The 12,166-nt window shown below is 45.8% G+C and overlaps 1 protein-coding gene across 2 annotated transcripts in view; it reads right to left on the bottom strand.

Annotated features, from left to right (window-relative positions):
• TPH2 (tryptophan hydroxylase 2) overlaps positions 1-12,166 on the bottom strand; it is a 109,813-nt gene that overhangs the window by 62,746 nt on the left and 34,901 nt on the right. For both annotated transcript variants that reach the window (XM_014531692.1, XM_014531691.1), the window contains one exon: positions 2,583-2,779. In XM_014531692.1, the coding sequence (XP_014387178.1) occupies positions 2,583-2,779 (197 nt within the window). The remainder of the gene's footprint in view (positions 1-2,582; positions 2,780-12,166) is intronic.

The raw sequence follows: 12,166 nt of genomic DNA, 5'->3' as shown, positions 1-12,166 counted from the left end.
TCCCCCAGGTAGGGATCCCTCCTTCGGGTATGTGGTCAGTTAGCAGCTCATTTACTCCCTTCACTAGCTTCATGGAATCAATTCACATCCCAGCTTCCTACTGTCAATACCACCTAACTCCTTCATTCTGTATTATTGTTTCTGTGATATTATGAAAACAGTCACATCAATTACTCCAATTTGAAGAGGGACATGAAAGCCCTACATGCTTTATTGGTTTATAGTAAGAGGGAATCAAATAAGCAGAATATAATAAAATCTATGAAACTGCTCTATGCTGCCAGCTCAGTTAGGCTGTGGATGGATCATCAGCGTCTCCGTTAAGGGCTGCCTCCTGCTTCCTCCTGGTCAAGGCCCAGAGCGTTTACCTCAGGAAGGCCCGTCTTCCCTCGGACACCAGCACACCAAAGGCTCCCGTTCTGAAAACCTCCCCGCATTAGGAGAGCACCTTAGAATGTCCAGAAATGGTTATAAGGACAAAAAGCAATTAAGCTTATAAAACCAGTCTCCGTGGAGTTCCTGGTGTCTGCGTGGACATTACCCTGTCCTCAGGCCTCCTCAGACCCCTCATTCTAACAGTATTATGCTCATGCCAAAGCTTCCGCTTTGGGTTGCTCCCCACTGGATATCAAAAAGATGAAGTGTATTTTCTCCTTTTTCTATTTTGTATCCATTAAGCCAGTGTGTCCCACTCATGGGGGACATGAGTGTGGTACCCAGAGGAACAGTCTTTATTTTAATAGTTATGTACTGTATTTTTATATAAATTTTTTAAAAGATGTACCTACCACAGCAAGAACTTTGAATTTGTGGATATCATTGCTTAAAAAGTGTTCTTTTAAAATAAATTAGATATTTTAAAAGTCAGTCGATTAAAAGCAATAAGAACACTGACATTGTGCTTGCTATGAACCAATGAGTGATGCAAACCACACTCCCAGTATCCAGTTCACCAAGGGTCGTGAGAAACAGCAATAAAAACAATAACAACAACAATAATAGTAATAATCACTAAGACTCTGCTGCATTTAATGTGTGTCAAGCAATAATCTTAGGGCTTTAAGTTATATTGGTTAGTTTCCCCTCCCAGCCCTCGTGAGCTAGATAATAGTATTATCTTCATTCACAGAGAAGAAACCCAGAGGCACAGAGAGGGTAAGGTAACTCATCTAAGGCCACAGAGCTAGGAGCCGGCAGCACGCAGGCTCCTCCAGAATCCGTGCTATATGCTATTCCACCTCTCATAACACAAATGCTAAGTTGGGAGACAGATGTGGCAAAACTCGTGGGATGGTGTTCTAATTCCAGGGGCTTGAGAAACAATGCAGTAAGAAGCAAACCCCGTAGGTGAGCAATCAGGCCCATGGTAAATATGTAATATACACATCGCTCTGTGGGAAACAGAGGGGCATGTCAGAGGCAAGGCTTTGGGGGAAATGTAATCTAGTTAAACAATATAACAGAAGCTGATTCTCCATCTCTGTCCCTCAGTAACACACACCATGGGTGGTGCTCACCCTCCCTGGTGCCGGGTGTGGTGCTCAGTGTACCAGCTGTCAGACCACACCCACCTCCCTCCTGACACTCACGTGATCTAGGAGAGCTCAGCAAGGCTGTTACGATCAGGATTCATAGAGGAGCAGGATTTGTCCTGAGCCTCAAAGAGTAGGTAGAATCTGAGTAGGTGAAAATGGGCTGACTTGCCTAGCCAGGGGCAGAGCCTGAGCAAAGGTGTGAGGGCCCACAGCTGGAACAGAGGGCTGTGAGCGGCTCAGTCATAGCAGGAGACAAACTCGGAAAGCTGGGTCAGGGCCTTGAATTGAGGCTGAGCAATTCAGAACTTGACCATGTAAACCAGACCCACCACAGTATGGCCTGTAGTCCAAATCCCGCTGGCAGCCTGTTTCTGTACACCCATGAGCTAGGAACAGTTCTTACATTCTTTAACCGTCATATTTAAATGGTTATAGAAGTACCTAAATAGGAGCCTTCATTTTGCCTCTCAGCCCACAAAGCCTAAAATATTTACCATCTGGCCTTTTACAGGGGAGAAAAAAAAAGTTTGCCAACCCCAATAAAACAAAGGAGAGGCACTGATATTTCTGAGCAGAGATGCCAGGAAGAAAGTCATGCGATAGGGAGCTTTATCTGGAAGCAGTGGACAGGGGAGCAGAGGGGAGAGGACACGGGCGTCAAGGTTATAAAGTGAAGGGGACTTCAACTTGAGTGGTGGCATTGGAGTGGGAAGAAAAGAGCATTCACAATGGGTCACAAAGCTCGAGTAGCAATACTTAAGAGGCCATGGTAAGCTGAATAATGGCCCTCAAAAAATATCCATGGCCCTTAATCCCCTGAACCTGTGAAGACGTTTCCTTACGAGGCAAAGTGGACTTTGCAGATGTGCTAAGTTAAGGACCCTGACATGCAGAGCTCACTCTGGGTTATTCATGTCAAGCTGATATAGTCACCAGGGTCCTTCTTATAAGAGGGAGGTGGGAGCGTCCGAGTCAGAGGAGGGCATAGGTGTCCTTGGAGGGCAAATGAGGATGCTGGCCGGGATGGAAGCCTGTGTGAAGCCTTACCTTTCAGAAACACGGAGACATCCTCAAGCTGAGGCACGTTGTCCTCCCTGTAGCCACAGTATTTAGTCAGCAGAGGGAAGTTTTTCAAATACTCCCGGCAGGCGTGGGTGGGATAGAGTTTGGAGAGCTCCCGGAATACAACGCCCCAAGTTTTCGTTTCTTCCTCCGTGTACTCCACCCTGGGGATGGGCTGGCCGCTAGGCAGGAGAGAAGATGAATGGATGACTCGAGCTCTGGGTCACTGACTTAAGTGTATGCTCGCCTTCATACCTAGCGCAAGTCAGATTCTTACAAAGTGGGACACCTGAGTGTCTAAGAGGATCCCATCAGTATTATTATTATTTTTTAATATGTTTTTATTGACCTCAGAGAGGAAGGGAGAGGGAGAAACACAGAAACATCAATGATGAGAGAGAATCATCAATCAGCTGCCTCCTGCATACCCCCCACTGGGGACCAAGCTTGCAACCCGGGCATATGCCCTGACCGGAAATCTAACCATGGCCTCCTGGTTCATAAGTCGATGCTCAACCACTGAGCCACGCCAGCCGGGCCCATCAGTATTATTTTTTAGAGTTAAGTGCTAACCTTCTAAAATTGTGTGTGCTTTCAGACTTCCATATGAATGGTTTGATTAAGTTACAGCTTCCCCTGTCCTTATGGAAATTTGATAAGATTTATGTTCTTACTCTGAGATCAGTAACAAGTAAGAGTTCTGGGTTGGAAGGAATGGTTTCGGTACAAAGCTATGCTCTGAGAGCCTTATCGGCAATCGCCTGACAACAATAACAAATGAATGTTGTCACTTGAAAATAAAATTGCCTGTGGGTTCTCTGTCCCATGTGGGGAACTCACCCCAATCTCCAAGTGTAATTTTAAGAATATTTGTCCAGTGAGAAAAACATCTGATAAATACTAAAAGACTATGCTAAGTTTAAAACAAGGAGTTTTGCAAACTGTAAAAAAGGAGCATTTATTACACATCATGCTGAGAGACGTGCACATTAAGCCCCTCAGTGGAGGAGAGGGGTCAGCAAACTTTTTCTGTAAAGGGCCAGAAAGTAAATATTTTAGGGTTGTGAGCCATATAGTCTCTGTCACGATTGTTCAATTCTACCATTGCATCTTGAGAGCAGCCCTAGACAGTACATAAACAAATGAATGTAACTATATGTTTTCTTACATATTATCCATATTTTTTTGCATTTTATTTTTCAGTTGCAGTTTACATGCAATATTAGTTTGTATTAGTCTCGGGTACATAGCTCTATGTTCTAATAAAACTTTCTTTACAAAAACAGGCAGTGGGCTAGACCTGGCCCACAAACAGCATGTGCTGATGCCTGGTTTAGACTATTGAGAGGTGGCCCTGGACTGGAGTGGTCAGGAGAGCTTCCTGGAGGAGGCACAACGTAAGCTGAGCCTTGTTGGCCAGGTATGACCTGTGAGTTCACGACAGGAAGAAAGGAGAGAAAGAAATGCTGTTATAACAGTAGCCAGCAGCCATGAGGAGGGAGCATAGCTCCTGCTGCGACCTGGAAGGGAACACAGACGTGAGCTTTTGCAAACTATTGCTTGAGGGTCCAGAATCTGAATTTAGCCTCTGATTAAAATACCTGCTTGGAAAGTGAAATTAGGGTTTGAGAAAACCTCTCACGACATGCTCAACAGCCACCTGCAGCGCTCCCCTCTGCCTACCCTGGCCACTTTTCAGAAATTCTGCCCCTGAAGTCAGCAAATATACGCACACAATGAATGGAAGCCCAAACATATACACAGAAAACTAGGAATTCTACCCCAGCAGGCCACATAATCCCGCCTATGGCAGCAGCCACCACAGGAGCCTGTGCCCAGGCAGCGGCAGGCACTCAGGGATGCTGTGGGGCATCTTCCACCAGCTGAGACCACCCCCACTTCCCACCACTCCAGCCCCTGCCCAGAGGTAAAATGGGGAAAGAGAACCACAGCCAGAGTAGGCTCGCAAACTGCCTCCTGCCCCCCACCCTCTACATACTCAGTGTTCTTGCCAAAATGCTTTCTGTTTAAAATTCAGGTAAAATTATGGTTCCCACTGCCCCAATTTTTTTTTAATCCTCACCTGAGGATATTTTTTTCCATTGCTTTCTAGAGAGAGTGGAAGGAAGGGAGGAGGGGGGAGAGAGAGAGGGAAAAAATCAATGTGAGAGAGATACATCAATTGGTTGACTCCTGCATGCTCCCTGACCAGGGGCAGGGGAGCAAACCTGTAACCCAGGTATGTGTCCTTGACCAGGAATCGAACCCAAGACCCTTTGGTGCACAGTCTGATGATCTAACCACTGAGCAACACCAACCAGGGCCCCAATCTCTCTTTTTTATTAACTGCAGTACATGAAGGATGAGGGAATAACACCCATAGAAGGGAGACCAGACATTAACATTTGCTTTTTCTAACTACCAAGAGGAGAGCTGATACAAACCAAATTAGAACAAGATTAGCATTGTTTAAATTTGGTTGCTGATAGCAAATAAATTATAACCTGGTGAATATTGGCTGAGAAGGTCAAGACTGCTAAGACTTAGCATCTGGATGAGTTCAGAATGAAAGCTTGAAATGGACAGATAAAAAAAAATAGAAAGGACATAGGAAATAAATATATAAACGGTCCAGAAAATTCAACAAAATCAATTTGAGTCGGGTAAGCCAATACAGCTAATCAGAGCTGTGCACAGTCGGAAGGTAAGAAAGCGATGAGGCTGAAACGATAAATGAAATATTGAGAAGCCATTTGAAAAGAATCGTTAGGTCAAACTTTTCCCTTTGACACCAATCTGCAAACATGCCGCCTTTCAGAGGGGAGCGGGCTATGTCCCACAGGAAGCAGCAGAAGGAAAACAAGTGTGAGTTAGGGGAGAAAGAAAGGCGCACAGATCTGTCACTCAGTAATGAATGCCTGGTGTTGCAATCTTGGACATGCAGATGGTCATGCATATTCTCATTTGTTGCTGCTTGTTTGTCCTGCCTGCGTAGCTAACTAGCCTGCTCTTCTGAGTGAATGGCTGGTGCCGAATCGCACTGCTACCTGGACCGACCTCAGGTAAGTCTGATTGCCCGTCCCGTCACGAGATTGCTCACACTGCTCTGACCCCACCCTCCCCCAGATCATCTTTAAGGGAAATGTTTAAAAATCAGCTTCACCACAAAGTAAAGGCTACTTTTATCCATTTAATTTCTATTTAAAACATCCAAAATACAGAAAAAAATAAGGAATTTCCCATTTTTCTAGGGAGTTAATACAGGGATATAATATTAGCTCATCTTTGAGAGCTAACTGTGGTCCCAGACAATTTTTTAAGGCTAAGTGTTTTTATATGAATTAACCCATTAGACTCTCACAGCAACTCCATGAGGTAGACACTATTATTATCTCTATCTGCAGATGAGGAAATAGAGACTCAGAGAGATTAAGCTATTTGCCTAGAATCATAGCGTCAAGTTTACCACTCAGTCAGTTTGGCTGGAGACTTGATTGACTAGTACATACCAATGAAATAAAAAAGGTATTCCAGCCCTAACTGGTTCGGCTCGGTGGATAGAGCGTCGGCCTGCGGACTCAAGGGTCCCAGGTTCGATTCTGGTCAAGGGCATGTACCTTGGTCGCGGGCACATCCCCAGTAGGGGGTGTGCAGGAGGCAGCTGATTGATGTTTCTCTCTCATCGATGTTTCTAACTCTCTATCCCTCTCCCTTCCTCTCTGTAAAAAATCAATAAAATATATTTTTTTTTAAAAAAGGTATTCTAGGCACCAACTTACTTTCACATGCCAAACTAAAACAAGGTTTGTGGGTATGTGTGTTCATATGTAAAAATCGCATATACAATGATATGTAATCATGATGCTCGTGTATATTTGGAGATCACATAATTTTGTAGATACTTTCCTATTTATTCACTCACTGAACCTTCTCAGTAAGACAGGGATGTAGTGCTGGGTTCCCCTGCAGAATAAACCTGTGCTTAGGGAACAAGGAATGCAGGAACACCTGTGTTCTTTTCCTCTACACTTTGAGATTTGTAGTCATGGAGAAAATCAGAATGTATGGCACTTGCTTGTACTTTGGATTCACAGGGTTTTGTGACTCGTATGTGAAAAAGATGACAGAACAGTGTCCTGGTCATTTTAGGGCCTAGGATACACACCCATGTATCATTACGCACCTGTCTGCGGATAAACATTATAATGCATATATTTCAATGTCCTAAAACACTCCTCTGGTCCAAAACTAAAGTCACTTAAATACTCCTCGTTCTAGAGAAAGCCCCAGCAGCTGGAGCCAACCATCTCCCTGGAGGTCTTGGTAAGCAGCAGCAGAAATGGCCCTACCGCCCACAAAGTCCTCTCCATCACCCTGCCCGCCCCAGACCCCACCCACCAGTCTTAACAGAGAACCAGGGATGTGTAGGGCGGTGAGGAGGCCAGGGGTCGAGGGAAACGCCGGTTCTTTCCCCTTCCCTGCGTGAGGAGGGCGGGCTGCGCCACGAGAACCCTTTACAAGGACTGCAGATGCCCTAGAAGTGGAGTCTGGCATCACACGGCCCACTGGACTCCGGCTGAGCGGCAGGGGCACAGGCGGTCCCTGGTGCTGCCGCAGAGGGGAGCAGTAGAGAGCCAGTCCTGGGGTTGTGTCTGGAAGCCTGGGAGTCTGGCACGCTGTGGGGAGGAGGAGGGATCCCTGCTGTGCGTCATCTGAAATTTGAGGTTCCTGTAAACATGGAGCCTGCTGCCCAGCGAAATCTAGAGATTTCCATGGGATCCAATGTGGTGTGCCAGAAGGAAGATGGGGAAGCCTCACCCCTCCAGTTTGCTAAGTTCTTAGGAGGCAGAATGCCCAGGGGTCCCATCACCCTTGAAGAAGAGGCACTGATGGGCAGGTGTGTGCCCAGCTGTGGTGCCCGCCTTGGAGAGGGGCTGGAGGTGTGACCACTGGCAAGGTCAAGGGGGTGCGTAGCTGCAGGGGTGGGGGTGGAGGGAATGGTCTCGCCCCAAGAAAACTGCATAGAACACTGTGCAGAGACCATTTCAACAGAGATCACCCCATCGGAAAGAGTCTGTCTGAACCAGGGTGATGTGGACTCCGGCCTGCCCGCCTATGACATTCTAACAATCCGATAAAAACCCCTCAACTGCCCCCTTCCTCCTGAACCCCCACTCCAGAGGAACTAGGTCCTGGAAGAAAGGAAAAGGTATCTGGGTAGCAGAGCGCACACACACACTACCAATAACAACGGGGAGAGGGGGGGAGCGGATACACATTGAATCAAGTTTGATATTAATCTTTTTTTAAATGAACGGGACTAGGTCTTAAATACCCAAATGAGACTGCACTAATAATTGAAAATGACAGGAAATTAGACGTTGCTAGGAAACTAGCTCCCCAGCAGGAAAGTAGGATTCAACACAATACAGTGGAGCGCAGCGAGCAGGGAAAATAAAACCATCTGATGTCGGTATAAACCCCAACAAGATGAGACTCTTTAAGAAACTCATTATACCTAAACATTATCATCAGGTCCCTAGGGAGTTCCTCCACATAAATGGAATTCGTTGGGATCTGGAATTCTCAACAACTACCACAATTATTAGTCACAGATCTCTAAGTCATCGGAGAAAAACAGATGTCAATCTCAGAGGTTTCCGCTCACGGCCGATCCTGCCCCCTGGCCAAGGAAGGCGAAGGCCTTACAGACACCACAGGGAACCCGTGCTCACCAAGATGTACCAGGAAGAGGACGAAGGCGGTCACGGTGGGGATTTCGGCTTGACAATGGGGAAAACTCCCTGGTGCCCGATGTTACTCAGAGATGACAAAAACTCTCTAAGAAGACAGTGCAGGCTGTGGGAGGCCCCTTTCTGCCTGGAAGGTTAAACCCCACTCTTCCTAGAGGCAGGGGGGTGATTCTGAAACACCTATCTTATCCCTGCAGCAAGGAGAGACTGGAAAGTGCACAGACAAACCTCATGGGGGGCGGGGGGCGGGAGCGGAGGGGGAGCAGGCACAGATAGTTCTGCTATGGAAGCCCTGAGCTTGTTAGAGCAGAGCTGTTCAACAAAGCCATTCTGACACTGGAATCCAGGGACAGGTACCCCGCTGAGGCGGAAATGCTGGGGTTCTGTACACAGCCAGGTGAATAAGCAACAATGCTTTCATTTGATTTGACTATTTGTTTGATCCTCTCCCCCAGCAGGTCCAACAGCAAGCTCTTTTCCTTCTATGTGTCTTTTTTAATTTGGTGGGGTTGGGAAAGATGTGATTATGGGGTGTGTCCTGGCCGCCTCCTGGAGCCCTTGCTGTGAGCATGCCTAATGTGAGATGCAATTTCTCTGCTTGTGTGTTATCTTTAGAGAAGCTCCGGTGTCGGCAAGCAATGCACTTATTCAGTGGAGGAAGATGTGACAGGCTGCAATTGATAGTATTTACATCAAGATGATAAGACTGGCTGAAACACAACGTGGATTGTGTTCTTTGAAAACAGCTGGATTTCCTTGGCGGCAAGGACCAAACAGAGCAGAAGGTAAACAGAGAATTGGTTAAGGGGACGGGTGAATCTGATAGAAATAGTTAGGAGTGAACTCATTTTCTCTTTTATTTCATTTTGTGTTCCTAGGGGCAGGAGATGCCTGACTTATTCAAGAGCTGCTCATCTGCCTGGAATAGACTGTCTCTCTCATCGCTGCCTCATCTTTTCTCTCCTTCCCCATCTTAGACATTTCTCTCTTGATTGACATTTCCACCTGGGGATGGCAGCAGGAAACGGAGAGGAGGTGAATGTGAAGTTCCATCAACTTCGCAACTCATTAACAATCAGCAGGTCCTCCAAGGCTCTAGCCTGCTAGAGCCTTTGGAGAAAGATTATGGGGAAAGGAAGGCAGGAGGTCTCTATCTTTGTTCCGCGCTCCTCAATGAGCATACCCTGAATTCTACACCATCCCCAAGGAGCTATCTGTAATTCATCATCTTCCCTGCCCATCCAAGAAAGCACAGAAGAGTATAGAACAGCGACGTTGGCGTTATTCTAACATTATTATAGAATAATCTTTATTTTGGCCTAATTTAATTTAAAAGAAACATTTAGCATTCACAAAATTTGCTGTTTGTTACATGTCTCACAACTGAGGTGACACAGCAGTGTGCAGAAATGTCAGTCAGTTCTTATGACTCTTACTCTAGCTGGGAACCATAGTGCAACCCAGTACTCTGCAGCCAGGCATCTCCAGAGTGGAGCCATGTAGTCAGTGAGTGTTCAACAGGAAGATGGCTTATGTCCCTGAGACTGGGAAAAATGTGGCCACACCCTAGCCTGTTTGGCTCAGTGGATAGAGCATCAGCCTGCGGACTGAAGGGTTCCGGGTTCGATTCCCACCAAGGGCTCATGCCTGAGTTGCAGGCTCCATCCCCAGTGTGGGGCGTGCAGGAGGTAGCCAATCAATGATTGTCACTCATCGTTGATGTTTCTATCTCCCCCTCCCTCTCCTTTCCTTTCTAAAATCAATAAAAATATATATGGCTTTTTTTAAATGTGGCCACAAGCCAGGGGAAAAAAAATATATATCTATATATATCTCCTAAGTGGAATGGATGGATTCCATTATAGTTATACCATAAAGCAAATGCCTTTTTTTTTTCTACTGATTTCTAAGAGTCCATGAGAAAACTCTAAGGCTCCCACATTTGATAAAATTACACTTCAGAATTCAGACCATAATGGACACTCAATCTATATATATAAAAAGCTAAGTGACCAGCCAACCAGCCGACCAGCCGGTAGGTATGACACGAACTAACCACCAGGGGGCAGACTCTCAACACAGGAGCTGCTGAGTGACAGCAACTTTGGAAAGTGCCCTCTCATACTTCGGGACCCCTCCAGGGATGTCAGACTGCCGGTTTTGGCCCGATCCCCACAGGCCAGGCTGAGGGACCCCCACCTGCCGGAGGGACCCCACTCACTCCACATACGGCCTTTGAACCCTGGAGCTGCCTCAGGTGCAGCCAGCCAGGGAGGAATTGGGGAGGTTGGCTCCAGGGCATGTCCAGCCCATCTCATCCAGTACCGCCCCACCGGCCACCTTCTAATTAATTTCCTTTCAATGTGCACAAATCCATGCACTGGGCCTCTAGTAAGTTTATAACAAAATACTATTAGTAATACTCAAGGGTAAAAAAGAAGTAAAATTTCTTAAAATATTACTCTGCTAAATCTATTGCCCCATTACAATATATGCTTCATGAAGACAGGAATTTTTGTTTGCTTTGCTCATCTTTATACTCTGCCACCCAGAGAAGAGCCTGGAATACATAGCTGTTCAGTAAATAATGTTTGTGGAATAAGTAAATCAACCAATTAGGCCAAAACAAGCCACAGATTAAAAGGTTGAGAAAAATTGTAGTTGTTCATCAGACAGTCTTGAAGATAGGTACTCATCTTACTTCATCTCTGCTTCATATACTTTAATTGCTATGGAAAAAGCAGCTCAAAGACTGAGGTTTTAATCAGATTGCTGGTAGCTTCATTTATCCTTATGTATACATAGTTCACAGGTAAGGTTTCCTTTTTTCTAATGATCTCAACTCCGGTTTCCTAGGCACTGTCACCCATCACACTTGCAGCCAAAAATTTTATCGGGAAAGAAAGCAGCATCTACCAATCCAAAGGGACATAAAAGCCAAGCCTAACTAAACACAGACATGTTTCCTTGGCTGGACATCTTAATGAATGAACTTCCAAAGATATGTTCAAAGCCATAGGGCATGAGGATTGAATATTATTTTTCAAAAAGGAAACTCATGAATCACTACAGTGACTTAACAACCAGCTGAGCTGTACCAAGCTTTCCAATCATTCAAGTTGTCTGACATAAAGTGGCTCAATAGGGTTCATTCGATGAGGAGACTGGCGGCCTACGTCAGCTCAGCTATGTGAGGAACCATCAAGGCGCATACTCATTTCCAGCGGGCCCCCTAGGCCAGTCGGGGAAAGAGCATTTGTGATCACATCTTTTATTTGCTTTTGCAAATGAGTTTTGCACACATGAATTTTCCTAAATGAGTCTATGGGCCCTAAGGAACTTTCCAATGTTAGAAAGCAAAAAATGTGCGTCTGTTTTGTTCCTATTGTTAATATTGGTGCTGCCTTTGTAAGAGACATAATGAAAACAAACTACTGTACCCAGGGAGCCTCGGGGAGAGAGGAGCTTTAGCTCCGGGAAATTGTTTGTTTTTATTTATCCTGTGCCCCAGGATAGGGCTTCCCACCATTTTCTCACCTTGCAGAAAGCCCTCTGCACATTCAAGAGGAGTGATTTTCTCCTGCCAAAACTACCATGAAATTAAACATCAACAGCAACAACAATGGGTCAAGCAGCCATTAAAATGTGCATGCTCAACAAACTCAAAGAAGGCCATCCAGAAAAGAGTTTAAATTCAATAGCAGTCAACTGTGGGGAGCCCGAACTCAGGCCCTGTTCCTCATAACTCAGTCCCTGGTCGCAGAACTCAGTCCCTGGCCCTAGAACTCAGTCCCTGGTCGCAGAACTCAGTCCCTG

This window comes from Myotis brandtii, unplaced genomic scaffold (assembly GCF_000412655.1).
Source record: "Myotis brandtii unplaced genomic scaffold, ASM41265v1 scaffold82, whole genome shotgun sequence".
NCBI classification, from domain to species: domain Eukaryota; kingdom Metazoa; phylum Chordata; class Mammalia; order Chiroptera; family Vespertilionidae; genus Myotis; species Myotis brandtii.
The sequence above is the reverse complement of the archived record's forward strand: the minus strand, read 5'-3'. Positions and strand labels throughout refer to the sequence as shown.